General features: G+C 40.8%; 1 protein-coding gene and 1 long non-coding RNA gene across 3 annotated transcripts in view; both read left to right on the plus strand.

The window, feature by feature from the left end:
* Positions 1-211: 211 nt before the first annotated feature.
* The window catches only part of MAN1A2 (mannosidase alpha class 1A member 2), a 133,475-nt gene continuing 118,227 nt past the window's right edge, over positions 212-15,459 (plus strand). The window contains exon 1 of one of the 2 annotated variants that reach the window (XM_014253391.2): positions 212-795. In XM_014253391.2, coding sequence (XP_014108866.2) covers positions 488-795 — 308 coding nt within the window. In that variant the 5' untranslated portion in view covers positions 212-487. The remainder of the gene's footprint in view (positions 796-15,459) is intronic. The other variant, XM_005523861.3, reaches the window with a different exon arrangement.
* Positions 9,178-14,644, plus strand: LOC148184912 (uncharacterized). Its single transcript, XR_015771846.1, has 3 exons — positions 9,178-9,233; positions 13,497-13,740; positions 14,468-14,644. It is a non-coding gene; the product is annotated as an uncharacterized LOC148184912 (long non-coding RNA).

Raw genomic sequence — 15,459 nt, forward strand, 5'->3', positions numbered from 1 at the left:
CGCCGTGAGGGCGGGCAGGGGGTCCGGAGCGGGACCGGCGCGGCGGCCGCTCCCGGTGTCGTTCTCAGCGGGGCCCCGGCGCGGCCAGGGGGATGCGCCTCTGCCCGGCCCGGACAAGGGGACGTGGGTGGAGCGACGCCGCGCGCCAGGCCGGGCTCCCGGCTCCCCGCTGCCGCTCGTCCCGCAGCCCCGCGGCCGCGGAGCTCGGGGAGCGTCGCTGACCGGAGTCGCTCGCTCGGGCCCGGCTGGTCCCGCGGCGAGGGAAGGGGGCGCGCAGGTAGCGGGGCGACCGCGCCCCCGCCCGAACCCCCGTGGGGGCGGGGGCCGTCGGGGCGGCCCGGCCTCCCCCCTGCCCTCCCTTCCCCCGGCGCCCGCGGGGAGGATGATGATGGTGCAGCCGCCCGCAGCCCCCGAGGCGGGCCGGGGCCGCCCTCCGCAGGGGCTGAGGGGATGAGCCGTGCCCCGCCGGGGGGTCGCTAGCGGAAGGATGACCACTCCCGCCCTGCTGCCGCTCTCCGGGCGGAGGCTGCCCCCGCTGAACCTGGGGGCCTCCGCCTTCCCGCACCACAGGGCTACCTTGAGACTCTCCGAAAAATTTATCCTGCTCCTTATTCTTAGTGCCTTCATCACCCTGTGCTTCGGGGCGTTCTTCTTCCTCCCCGACTCCTCGAAGCATAAGCGCTTTGACCTGGGCTTGGAGGATGTGCTCATTCCCCACGTGGACACCAGCAAAGGGGGCAAGAACCTCGGCGGCTTCCTTATCCACGGGCAAGGGCACGACGAGCACCGGCACAGGTGGGTGCCTCGCTCGCCGGCAAGGGAGCGGGACTGGGTGACAGGGAGATCCCTTGAATTAGGTCTTTCCCGCACTGCTGTCCCTCCCTCTCACCGATATCCTCGTGTCTCCCCGACGTGTATCAACTTCTGAGCGGTAGCCTTATGTCCTCCAGCTGCCATATGTAGCTGTGGCTCCATGTTGCCTTCCTCAGGGTGAATTTAGCCTTCTGGCGAGCGAGAGCTGGGAGGGCAAATACGAGGTGTCCTCCAGCGACTGATTTATTTTCTCACCCTAGCCAGTTCCATGCATCAGCCATGGAAAGAAGGGGGTTAAGTTATGGTATTTGTGGAGACAGCGTAAGTGACTGAAAAACTGCCGCATCTCTTCTGTAGCTATTATGTGCTTACTCAAAACAGCTGCTTGTTGCTGAATAGTGCACAAGAACTTTGATCTGAAAAAGACTTCATGCTGTGATCCAGAGGCTGTCAGCCTATGACGTGCAGGGCACAGAACTAGTGCAGGTGGCACAATTGCCTTTTTCTGGCCCTTAAAATCACTTGCTCTAATGTTAATCCAGACGACTGAAGGTGCCGGTGGCTGAGTTTCCTTAATTGTATTTGCCAGCATAAAGAAATCACAGATAAAATATAAAATAAGAGTATCAAGGGTAGATATGCTGTATCAACAGCTTTTTGGGGCCACCTAAAGCTTTGTGTGGTACAAGCCTCTAAATGTTCAGGACTGGATCATGTGAAGTTAAGCATTGAAAACGGAGGTAAAAAAACCTTAAAAAATGATTACACAATATATTTGCTTCTAACATACTTCAGTTGCCTAAATCCTACCCTGCTGCCTGGATCTTAATGAAGCTGACAGATCTCTCTTCGCTGTCAAAGATGTGTTAAAATATGATGATGGGTGATAAAATACCTGCATTTCCATACTCAAATTAGTAATACAGGGAATTTTAAAGAAAGGTTACTTAGGCTGATAGTGTTCCTTTGAAAACATCTTAAAATGTATCTTACTGGCATAAGAATTATTTAAAGGTTATTTGTATGAGATTAAAAGGAGAGGGTTTAATCTACTTCTTTTTATTTTTCTGTTAAGAGTTATAAAGAATACTTGAATACTACGATATTTTTCCTTAAGGCATCCTCGCTGTTGGATGTCTTGGGACACTCAGCATGAGCCCTTTCTCCCTATCTGAAAAGGCATGGGTGCTTAATATTCAGCAAGGACTTATTTTGTCTATTATGTTAATTGCTGGTGTGGTTAAACGCTGCATTAAACATAGGTTTAGACAGTGTCTAATATGCCTTTGAAGTTCTTGTCTTTCACTGTGTGTGTTTATTTTTTTTTTGTGTGTGTGAGATCTTATTTCTTAGCTTCCCCAGTCCCTGTGACACATGCAGTCAAATCAGTTTCTAAAATATAGGGCAGATGAAACAAAAAGAAGAGTTCAGAAATGTTCAGAACTCCAACTGTGGCTGTTGTACCTTTTGTTGCCCAGTAGATGGGCTGTAGAAAAAAGGAGTCTGTTGATAGTGATAGTTCATATGAATCCTTTCCAGGTTCCCTCTTTTAGTCACTGAGGCCACAGTTTTAGGAATGAAGTACATACTTCTTTGTGTGTCACATGTAGATAAGCAGTAGCTTACAACTGTCAGAGCTAAATGCATTTTGGCTGTTTGGGACCCATTCTTAAACAAGGTGATTATCCTGGTTATCAGTTAGCTGTTCTGTGGTTCCTGTATTGCTATGACACCTCACACCTGCCCTCCATCCAAAATTTCCCTGTCATGTTCATTTTTTGAGCTGTTATTTGAGCAGGAATAGTTATTATTCCTGTTGTTTTAGCTTTGCAAACCAAGCATATCTTAACTACTCAAAATGCCTGCCTGCTTAACCTGCTTGTAAGACCCCTGTGTGAATGTCACAATATTCGTTGTGAAGCAAGGGTATGTGCTTTACTTTTGAAGCAACTTCTTTGGCTGATTACCGCAGTTTTACCAGTGGGCTATTTGCCATCAGCTTGGGGCTGATGTGGTTGTTTACCATAATGGAAAATACATGCTGCCATTTTCCTCACTGAGTTCTTGTTCCTGGATTGCAGGGACATTGACAGATGGTATTTTGAGAAAGTGTAGGATCTTCAGTGGTGAGCTCTAGATTACTTATTGTCTCAGTTTGGGATGGAAAAATTTGTTCTGCTTACTATCAAGGGGCAAAGTCAAGTATCAGCTACTTTGTAAGTGTTGTTTTTTGGGTGAGGCAGAGGAGTTATGGTACAAAAGGTCAAGAAAAATTAATGTAATCCTAATATATGAAGGAGGATGCAGTCTAAGATGTGAGATGTGAGGATGGATTGACAAGCTGTATTTCGAGAAATTGAGGGGCTTCAGAACTAATTGGATCAAAGGTCATTCATATGTAGTATACACTTGATTATGAAATGACAGATGATTTGATTTAGTCACTAAAAAGGAAAGTGTTTCTTCTGTGAATGCTGGTATTGATGTCTATCAAATGATAAAACACACATCTTATTATACTGCTCCCTTGGTATATAGGCTGTAATATTTTAATGCTCATTTTGCCTTACTCAAATCTTGTAGGCTACTGGAAAATATTTCTATTTCTGTCTTCTAGAAAAATGCAGTGGTGTAGGTAGAAAATCATCGTAACAACCATACTTTAGTGTTGGGTGTGCAAACAATGATTCCCACTGGACTTTCTCTGTATTCCTTGCCTTGCTTTCCCACCTCTTCCCCTGGGCACCCTTGACATTCTTGAGTGCTTTTATTTTTATTGTTACAGTGGTTACCCCTTGCTGACATTAACTTTACATCTTCTATTAAATTGTTTTCTTTACTGCTCCTGTCCCTCTTTTACCCTTCCAGGCAGAAAAATGAGGAGGGGGGGAAGCCCTACTCCCTTCCTGATGGTCTTAAATATTTATTCAAGAATTGCAATGTTGTTGCCTATCTCCAGAGAAAAACACATTTCTTCTAAGAAGATGGTTAAAATCTGGACTAAAACTGCAATTTGTGTTTGGGAAATGGATGGGCTGTATTGCAAGGTAATACTCACTTTCAGCTGTTCATTTCATCTGTAAGCTCTTCCTACAGGGTAGTGCTTGGGGAATAATGTTGGGAAGGTGTACCAGAAATTTTTGTCTTTGAGAGGAGAAAGGATTAGTCCAGGACTTAGGAAGATACATGCATACATACAGTTTTAAAAAATCAATTTCACTTCCTGAAGATGTATTTCTTTCCATTTCCAATAGGATATTGCACAGATTCTGGAATGAGAGCTGCATGGTTTTGCAGGCACATCTTGCCAAACAAACTTATGTAGCACCCAAAATTTGTTACATGATTTTAGATATCTGTAATTTTTCCCAAAATTCTGCATCTCTTGCTGCACAAAGATACTTAAGGTGTTTCTTACTATCCAGTTACTTTTCAAGCATGTGTGGTATTTCATTCTTCAATACTAGATCTAAAAGATAGCTCTGGAAGTAAACCAAAACATTCTTATAGCTTCTTTGCATCTCATGCAAATGAGTGAGAATGTAAATACCCTGTAATCTCCTTGATTTCTCAGAGTTTTTAAAAATAAGATTATCTGCAATATGAAAATTGAGAAGACTTGTTTCTTTAATGATGTGTCAAAGCAGCTGCTCGCTGTATTACTTGACAAAAGCTAAAGCCATTTCTGTGGTGAAAGTACATTAATCTTAGAGGCAACGAAAAATGTAATTTTATGAACTCATAGCTACTTTGTAGCAGCATTTGGACTGCTGCTGGGCAAACAGTTCAATCCTTCAGAACTTGTGAAGATGTAGCTTCAGCTGCTGAATTCCTGTGTATCACTTCAAGTCAACAGTTCTGTCTTGTGTTTAAAAAAAACAGCTCACCAACCCTCAAGTCATCAGGTTGACAGCCGCTGCTGCTAATACAAGTGCCCACCTCAATGTCCTTGGCCTTTGTGTGGCAGTGAGTATAAATCCATTTAAATCATGCTTTTGACTCTGTTTCTGGAATGCTTAGGAATACTGATTGCTGTGTTATGCAAAGATGGAAGCTCTGCAGTCTGATATGAGTTGTGGGCCAGCAGCTGTATGGCAATAGTCTAAAAGTGCTCTTCTGTTGCTCAGTATGTGGTTGTCTCTGGTAGTAGCAGCTGCTGTCTCTACTCTTAGGAGGTGAAAGTAAAAACTATTCTGAGGTGCTTTTGGTTTTAATCTCTTCTGATGTCTACATTTTTTTTAAAGAAACTTGAAAAGCTTAGTATGCTTCTTTTGAATCCCTTTATCTTCTCTCATCTATATGACTTAATTAGCTATAGTAAAAGTGGGCAGAGGAGATAATTTAGCTTCTATTACTCAGTGGGATCACTGTCTTCTGTCATCCTCTGCCATGCCATCGGATATAAAAGTGCATAAAACTCTTTGCTCTTCCTTTCCAACTTTACTTGAGGCACAGTTCATTAATGAAATTAAGAGTATTTGCTATTGTGATTCAGGGAACCTGTTTTTTCCTTTGAAAAATCAGGAGCCACTCTAGTGCCTGCATCCCAGCTCCTACTCTACTCAATTTTTCAGTGCATGAGATTGAGCCTGTCTTCAGAGCAGACTCCCCACAGTCACTCTGAATTGTGGGCACTGATTTTAAGCTGAGATGCTTGATCTAGAAGCAAGGATTTTGTGGAGTGCCACATTCAGGAAATGCAAGTCCTCATGGTGACACCTCTGGAGCCAGTGAGGGCAGGATAGTGTGTTTCAAGTCAGGCTTCAGGAACATGTCGAATGGTTAGGGTGAAGTTGAGGTGTCTGGTGATAGTCTTCAGCTGCTGAAGCTTTTGCAAGAATACTGACCCTCTTTATTTGAAGACTTTTCTCAGCTAGAGCTTTTAGGAGCCACATGTTATTCTTTTCTCTGGAGCCTGTGTTGAGAAGAGACTTGAGAATGATGCTGGTGCTTGAAGAATTATGGGAGTTTGATGTCTTCTGGAGTGCCCACATTATAACCTTAAGTTTAATTGGGGTTTTTCCTGAAGTTGTACTGGGCAGTAGGAGAGGTGCCCTCTTGCATTATATCTAAGGGTCTGCTGAAATTAGCACTTTATGTTGTAGGCTGAGAAATGCTTTCAACTTTGAAATACAAAATGCATATTCTAGACCATCTGTTTAGATGTCCTCCCTCCTCCCCCCCCCCATCTGCTGAACAGCCTACATCATATGTAGAGAGCTGCTTTCTTCATGTTCTCTTGCTGTACTCCAGTTAGTCAAAGTATTTCCTGTATTATGAAAGAGAGGAGTTGAGTGCTGGTGTTCTCCAGTTCTTACCCTTTCCAGTAAAAAACAAAGAAGTTTGAACTTACTGTTTTTCTGCGTGATCCACACTTTGTCTACATGCTGGAAAACAATCAGGCGTGGGAAAACTGCCGAAAGCCTGCTGGCTGGATTTAGGCCAGCTAGTGGGTGGGAGGCAATAGCAATTTGGTTCATTTGGAGTTTTGTAGATTAAAATCTCAGAAGAACTTTAGCATAAATGTGGGTTGCTTGATGACGGTAGCAGTGCAGGCAATAGTAAGCAGCATGGCTAGTTGTGGGCATACTGCACTACAAGAGTTCCCCCATCTTCTGATCCTTTCAGTTTCCTGTAGTAAATACAAACATCTTAATCCCACTAGGCTAGTTCTGAGTTACAGGTTTTTTCTTCCTTACAACAAATATTACCAAACTTATAATTAGTTTTATGTATGTTTTTTGTGTGGTATGTGTATGTTTTCATAACAATTGAACCAAGGCTGAATGTGGCCAAAGAAGTGAAATTTTGTAATGCTTTTCTTCTTATGTCCAGGAAGCCTGTAAAATTCTAAACATGGTCAGTGCTTTTATTCCACCATCCTTCACTTTTAATTATTGCAGCTCTCAATGTTGAGAAAGTCTGGTCTCATGGGTAGGCAGCTGTTTCTCAAGTAGTTTTTTAGGCTAACAGAGTAGGAACTTGGGGACACATGTTTGAGTATAGCTTGTGGGATTTGTTCTTTTCCTTTTCAGAAGCAGGCTTAAGTGAGTGCTGTCATCTGTCTTAATTTAGTAATTGCCACTTTTTTCTCACTAGATTGTCACTTTTTTACCGAAATGTAGAGTTTGTTGCAAGTAAACTGTGGGGAGAGGGGTGTCTGATAGGCCAATAAGCCAGTAAGGGGCAAGAAAGGGAAAAAAGAAATGCCTTTTTCCTACCACCTCAAACCACAAATAAAAAAATCTGAGAGCTCCAAATATGTATTTGTTACAGACATACAGTCCTGTATGCCTGTAACTGTTTTATTTAGAGTGAATACATATATTCATGGGGGGGGGGAAGTTTTTGTGACTAAGTTCTTGTCATACGTTTGCTCATAGAATATGTAGGCTTTTGGTTCCTTTTGTCTAATCTAGTGCCCTGTATAGAGCAAATTATATAACTTCATACTCAAGGATGTAGAGGTTCTGTATTTTTTCTGAGCTCTACAAATAGTAAATGATAAATAGTAAAGGGAGATAAATTTCCCTGGTAGCTTCCATTCCTTCCATTTTTGTTTTTTTGGAGTAACTAACCAGGTACACTGGCATTTCTAAGATTTAAAAAGAAAAAAAAAAAAAGCAAGCTGCAGATCTAGGTTAGTAAGTAACCTGTAATACGCTTTTTTTATCTAAAGACTGCTTTTGAAGGGTCTTTTTAGCCTTGTCTCCGAAGCCAACAGAGTTTATGTGGGCATGCTATTGACACATTGTAGCTCTCACTGACCCTTCCCTGGTCAATCAGTAGCAAAGGGTGATCTGTTACACTAAGTACATTTCTGTGTCTTGTGTGTGTCCTGATGCTGAGGGAAAAACCATAATTGGGAGCAGTGCTGAAGGAACGATCACAGAGCCCAAGAGTAGTTTGTGATACTTCTGCTGCTGCTAGTCAGTCTGCACAAGTGTAATTTTGAGCCAGCCACAGCATGAGTCTTCTGTTCTTCACTTGTTAGAGAAGGGTGGTTGGAAATGAATGCTGTGGGAAGGAAAACCTGGGTTTTGTGGGGTAGCAGTAGCAATGGGGTGTGTTTACTGAGGTAGTAGAAAACATTGGGACAGAAAGCTAAAGGCCATTCATGTTTGAAATACAGGGCTGTGTTAGTTCTGCTTCCCAGAGGTTTTATTTGCCCAAACATTGAATCATATTTGTCATTCTGTCTTGCTGCCTTTGTTCTTTTAAATATTCTTATGATGCACACCTATGAACTGGATTACCTTGCATATTGTATTCAGCATCAGTTTCATTAGTGTTTGATGTGCTCTGTTACTTGTTAGTTAACTCTTAAGCCACCAAAGGATTTTGGTAGTGCTTCCTCAGCTTCTTGCAGTAGCACTGCCATTGCAGCTTCCAGTGACCAGCTAGCTATTTTCTGTGATTCTATTTGAGACAGCAAGTTTGAGGTTTTCACTAGGCTTAACATTATGTAATCTGATCAGTATGGCATGAGCAAAATTACAGTTTTAAGGAAGTACATGTGACAAAAGTATTTTCTTGCTATATAAAGCTCTAAGAGCTCCTCAATGAGATTACTTTGTGTCTGTTAGCACCAGCATGCAGAACTGTCAATTTTCACAGAATCCTAGAAAGGTTTGGGTTGGAAGATAACTGAAAAAACTTCAATTATTAGCTCCCCTGCCAAAAGCAGGGACACCTTCTGCTAGACCAGGTTGCTCAAAACCCCATACAGCCTGGCCCTGAACACTTCCAGGGATGGGGCATCCATAGGTGTTCTGGACAGCTCATTCCAGTGTCTCATCACGCTCACAGTAAAGAATTTCTTCCTAATCTATCTAATCTAAACCTTTTTCAGTTTAAGGCCGTTCTCCCTTATTCTATCACTACATGCCCTTGTAAAAAGTCCCTCTCCAGCTTTTTTGTAGGACCCCTTTTGGTACTAGAAGGCTGGTAGAAGGTCTCCATGGAGCTCTCTCCAGGCTGAATCAACCCCAGCTCTCTCAGCCTGTCTTCATAAAGAGATACCCCAGCTTTTTCTGTATGCTAGTACCCGGCTGGAAGTCTTTTGCATGATGGCATTCATGTCAGCTGAGTTTTAGCACCATTTGCAGGCCAGCAAGGCATTTGAAGCTTGCACAGACAAGCTGTGTAAGTATTTTCAGTAATTTGTTATCATATCTCTCTCTGACCTGCTGACACGTTTTAAGGCTGAAGTGTACCATCAGGCCACTTAAGAGCAGGTGACCATCGGCTGTAAATCAAACTAATCCAATTTACTTTTTATTGGATCAGCCTGAATGTACTTACAAAGGGTGGGAAAAACATACCATTTATGGGAGCAACATATCTCTTAAATCCTTTGGTGGGAATGGGAAGGTCATATCTTCTTGCTTTGACTGTCCTGCTGGATAAACAAACCTGTGGTAAATATACTGGGTTCTATTCCTGGTTTAAGTTTGTTGACTAGTAAGAATAGCTTACAGCCATGTGCTGTTTCCTCAGTACATTTTTCTGGGTATGTTGCTGTCTTTACCAGTGTATTGCATTTTGAGGGCTGTTTGCTGTTCTCTCAATGCAAGATCTGCTTTTGCTCCAGAATACTTGCATTCTTTCTACAGTATATTTAGAGAATCATAATCCAGAGCTGACTTTCTGGACCACAAACTTCCTGTTTGTTTTTATTACTTTTATGAAATAAAATTTGCTGTACTCTTTAAAAACAAAACTTGAAAAAAGACCTTCCTCTCTCTTGGCTTGCAGTAGTGGGAAAGATGCTTAGAGAAGAGGGAAGTTATTTATTTTCCTGGTTAAGATACAGTTTATTTTTTTTTTCACAGAAAGAAAGTATTTTGTCATGAAAAAATGATAGCATGATCTAGCTTGACTCAGAACTGTTTCTAGTGACCTTTTAAATCTGTTAATCAGTTTTATCTTGGAAACACTGATGACTATTTAATTCTAAACTTAATAATTGCAGATCATGCAAGCATGTGTCTTTTTTTCCAGTACTGTAATCACACAGCCTTAGTTTCCTAAAGGCATCTGTTCTGCTGTCAGTGACTTCTATTTGAGTGGAAAGTGTTCTCCAAGTGATTAAGTAACACATGTAGTGAATTCTGAATTGGAATGCACAGAGTTCTGGAGAAGAAAATATTGCAGAGGTGTAAGAGGCTCTTTGCATTGTGGAGTTCTGATGTTATAACGAGTATAATGGAAATTCAGATTTCTAATTTGTGAATAATTCCACCTTCAGACAGTGGAATCCATGACAAAATATTAATGGGTCTGTAATACTGCCATTTTCAAATAAATAGAAAAAAAATCAGAACAAATGTGGAATAATGCAAGCAATTAAACAAAACTTCAACTTCAGTTTTATCACTGTCTCACATTATTTTAACTGGTTGTTACTCTGAACTGTTCTGATTTAGATACTTAAAAACAGTTAAGCTGGATCTGCTAATTGTTAAATCTACACTTGTTATATTGCTCCAGATCCATGCAGTGAAAAGTTCAAAGAGTTTTACTGTTACACCTGTTTTTACATGAAATGAGTTACTTTTTCAAATCCCAGATACTGGAAGGGAACTTAACTGCTCTTCAGTAGCTGTCACACTAATAATGATAACTAATTTTTTTTTAGTTATGTATCATGTCTGGGAGCTTTGTCATTTTGAGGGTCTGATACCTATGGGAGGATACCAAGGTATCTGTGATGTCTGCGAACTGCCCAGTGAGGTGGATAATCAGTTGTCACTGCCATCATTTAAGTACTTGAATGTGAAACTTCAAAGCCAGTGGCTAAGGAGATGACTGATACTGTACTGGCAGTTTTTATGAATAACTTCTATATGAAAATGGTTCAGTGTTTTCTTGAAGTGGCATTGATGAACATGATGATTGGAAATAATTGAGAGTTTTATCGGTAACCAAAGGAAGCTCTTTTGTGAAAACAAGACTAAAATCCACTCAAATCCCTAGCCAAACAATAAACCCTGCCATCACTCCATCATTCTTGGTATTTCTTAATGTGAAAAAGATTGCAGGTTCTCTTCCACCAGTGTTTTTTTGTTGTTCTTTCTGACTGGCTTTTACTTAGCCCCTTGTTGGCATTGCAGTGTTTGACAGCTGCTTACTGGCCAGAGTAGGCACTGGGAACAGTTTATTGACTCACTAAGCCAAATGCCTAATGGTGAATTTGTTCTTGTGTCTTTTGGTTAAACAATGGAATTTTTGTGACTGTGTTATAAATACTCCACAAGGACCCCTGGTCCTTAGTTTGGTCTGGGTTTTATACATCTGTGGTCTTTTGATATGTTTGTTTTCATTTCCATAAATCACTTGAGCACTAATTTTATTCAGATGGATTTTCTATTGCAGTTATGCATTGTCATTTGCTTGACACCCTGTCTCCCCTCTTCAGACATAATTTTCTTGGAATAGCATCTGGCCATCACACTACAGTGGATCATCCAATCTACTGCTATTACAAAGAAAAATGAGGCTTGACATATTCGTGTCAATTTGGCAAGATGCCTGAATCATTATGCTCAATGAAATATGTGACATTTCAAGTGGTAACGTAACCTGCAGGGGAACACTTGCAGGAGAAACTTGAGGCAGTGCAAAGAAAATGCCACCTTTACTTGGGCTGGGAGGTTCAGATACTGACCCAAGCCACCTGATCAATACCCATCACAAGATTGTGGTTTAGTCCATTAAGATATTTAATTTTGTAAAAAAAAATTTCAATCTCTAGAATCTGGTTGGGATGGTGATCCTGGGAAAACTTAAAGTACCTTTTGAGTTTAAAAGGGGAAAAAAAAATCCAAGGAAACATCTATGGAACTTCCTTTTGTACAGTAACAAGTAAAACGACTAGCAAAAGGCCAAACTCCAAAGCAATGTGTGTAACTTTTGAGTCAATTGTTAATTACTTGCTGTTCTTTGGTTCTCTAGCAAATTTATTTTGAAACTTCATGGATCAGTATGGCATTTTTTAGAAAAAAAAGCAAGCTGTGTAATATTGTCTAGCATTTTAGTAACTAGAAAATTCATTGAAGCATAAAAAAAATTAAGTACTCCTTAAATATGATACTTAACAAATTCATTTTTCTGTATCTGAATTCTTTTAAGAAAAAATCCTGGAACCTGTACAGACTGTAAGTAGAGTTCTTCCAAGCTATCTTGAAAAAATGGCCTTGAACTCCATCACAACCTTGCTCTTTCCAGCTTTAAAGTGTATTCAGTAATGCTTAAAATAGAATGTCTTTTGAGATTTAGAAACTCTTATATTTACATCAAACCATTCAAAACACATTTGTGGCAGATGGTTTTTGGTTTTGTATTTTATTTTCAATTTCTGCTCTACCTTTCTTTTTTATAGAGCTGCTCACTTATTTTTAGCAATTTGACCCTACTGCTTTCAGTTCAGTGCTCAACAGTTGAAATAAAACAGGGCAGCGAATCAGCAAAGGCTATGCAGTGGCTCTCTAGTCCAGAACTTCTAAAACAGCAGCATCATCTTCTGTGCTCTCTAGAGACGGAAAAGCTGGGAAGGGAGGAAAGGATAGGAAGAGTTGGATTGAAGTGTAACCCAGAATTTTTTCTTGTATTCCTTTATACCAGAATCCTGGGATGACTTTATGAAGCTGAATTGTATCCCCATTCATCTGTTTAGCCCAGAAATAAGCTTTGCACCTTTAAAACTAGATCTGAGAGTGAAGAGGGGGAGAAGGAGGAATGGTGCAATGTCTGAGGCGGCTGTATTCAAAAACATAGGGATAACAGTTTCGGCTTTCTCTCTCACAGGTGGTATTGTCTGCAGCATGGACAGTGGGAGAGAGAGCTCTCCTTTGCTTTTAGTTAGTTTTTTTGCAAGCTGAGGACTTCCGCTGACAGTGGGTTTTCTTTTCCTTGGAACTGATCAGCCCTGCTCTGGACTGAAAACCCAGAAAAACACTAGGAGCTGACACCTGTGGCCCACTGGGACCCATGACATGGTGTTTTCCAGCAAACTGAGCTACACCCCACGAGAAGGACCCTCTCTGAATTTGCTGTCTTCTCAGAACAATGAGAGGTTCCATTGTTTAATATTATCCATTTCTCCATGTTCTTGAGTACTTTGCTTGTTAAATAAACAGGTTTTTTTCCACTTTTCTCAAAGGAGATTTTTGTCTCCCAAACTGACTGGGGGAGGGGCCACTTGAATTTGCTTTCTAGTGAGACCCCTTTGGGGATTTCCTCCCTAGATTTGCCCTAAACCAGGAAAACCATGCTGTTTTTCACATCACAGCTTTTGCCCTGGCCTTTTTCCCACAAAGGCTAGGTATGGTCCTGAAATGTGTTATGGTGATGGATTGGTAATACTGCCTCTTCTTTTAACTTGTTGATGATGACTGAACAACCACCTCTGGGAAGAAGGAATGAGTGAAGGCTTCCATAAAACTAATCCTCAAAAAAGGAAGTTATATTAGACTTTGACAACCATCTTAAATACCATGTTTAGTGTTATTTATTTTGCCCCATATCTTATTTCTGGAATCCAAAATGGTAATGACTGATGGTGATATAATATTTATAGGGGAGGGAATAAATCTTCCACTTCCTAGTCTGCATGCTTAATTTTGTGGTATCTTTACTTTAGGGTTGGAAAGAACTTCCAGCTAATATTATCTTCCATGCAGGACATTGGAGAAGAAAAAGGATATGACCTTTTGCCACACCATTAGTCTTGAGAAATAGAATATGTCTTTAAAATTGCCATGGGTGAGTGTTTGGCATCATCTACGACGCACAGAAGTTCTTCAAGCAGGAGATACACAGCAGTTATTTACTGGCTCATGCAGAGAGCCTAGCCAGTTAGGCAATTTACTGTGGATTAATGTGCTTACCAGCTCAAGGAGTCCCTGCTGGCCTGGAAGGTATAAGGTAGGAAAATACCAGCCTCCTTTGATCTTGGAGTGGATTGATTCTTGATCTTGCTGAGACAACATATTCCAACTCCACTTTCTTCTCAGCTTTTATGCCTCTGAGTCAATATTTTTCTCGTGATCAAGTTAATATCTCATCAATTACACTCTTTTTCTTGCCTTTTGTGGCTTACAGCAGTGAGAGAATCCTCTTACAAGGTATCAGTTTATTTTTGGTGGAGCTCAGTCCAAGCTCACACTGGACTTTTGGGTTGTAAAAGAGTAGAATTCTTTGTTTGGGGATCTTGGGACTGCATGCTTGTTTACTCTGGACCAGTGTATTTGAAACTATTAGATCTGAACTCAAAATAAACATGACTTATTTGCCTACAGCCAGTGAAGTGAAGGAAAGGGTTGTGAGTCTTTTTCCATCCAAAACTTTTATTAGTCAAATCGACAGTGTTATCCTGCTTGAGTCATCTCTTTCTTAATTACGTGCTGTTATAGTGTGGATATATTTGTTAGTGAAATGAACTCTTTTTCATAAAAGAGGTAAGAATGTTGCCATAATAATTTTAAGTAATGAAACAAATTTTAATTTAACCTTCAAGGAATCAAACACGTGACTACGACTATCCATGAACTGCATTTTGTTGTTGGGAATTCAGGAAGTTGTATGTAGTAGTGGTAGAGAAGGAAGAAACTAGACTTTACATGCTGGATGCATATGTTATTTTGTTCTGCAGATGGAAAGAGGAAGACAACACTGTGTGCTGTGTACCGTTTCTAAAGTTCTGTGAAAAACCTGAGATTCTGTTGATGAAGACAACTCAAAGAGCAAATTGCTGAGACATTTTATACCCCCAGCTCTCCCATTGTTTTAGGTTAATGTTTTGGTACTTCTATGTGTTTTCTGTTTTGGTCATGTCAAGAGTAGCTTGTGTCCAGCTCATCTGCTGCTGCATACATCTAAAGCCTGTAGCTTGCAAATCATGTTAGTATTAAAGTATTTCACTGATACTGGAAATAGCACTGGTAGCAGTGTTTCATTGCATTAGCTTAATCTGTTAATATTATGATAGGCTTGTGCAAAGCACACATGGTGGTTCTAAATGTACATACTGCTGAAACATTGCTCATTTACTGTATTTTGTTTCACTTCTTGTGTCCTGACAATATTTCGATTGCAGATATACATGAACAAAGATTTGCTCAACAACTCCCAAAGAATGCCAAGTCATCTTTGGCTGAATTATTTGTAATGTATTAAGAGTAGTTTACACATCATAGTTTTTTCTCTCGTACTTTTTGCATTCTGTTAGGTTTACTGTCATGATGCTGATATCCTTACCTTGTTTACGGTCAATGATTCCTTAGACTACATCCTGGATTTTGCTAACTGAGATGGCTGTCAACAGTGTTGTTTACTCAGTTGGGAAGGTACATTTTGCAGAGTGAAGCTTATCATTCATATTTTGTGCAGTTTACTCACGGAGTGGAGCAAATGAGCAAACTCCTGCATAATTTGTGGCAATGATATCCATAGTCTTGAAGATATTCAGAAGCTATCTGGACATGATCCTGGGCAACCAGCTCTAGGTGACCCTGTTTGAGCAGTGGGGTTGGATCAGATGAGAGGTCCGGAAACCCCTTTCCTCCTCAACCTTTCTGTGATGAGGACTGTGTTCTAATGTGACATGCAAATACTTGCTTTCCATATTCATAGATGTATTGAGTA

This window comes from Pseudopodoces humilis, chromosome 2 (genome assembly GCF_049639895.1).
Source record: "Pseudopodoces humilis isolate 2021_Gansu_Grassland_sample_001 chromosome 2, ASM4963989v1, whole genome shotgun sequence".
Classification (NCBI taxonomy): domain Eukaryota; kingdom Metazoa; phylum Chordata; class Aves; order Passeriformes; family Paridae; genus Pseudopodoces; species Pseudopodoces humilis.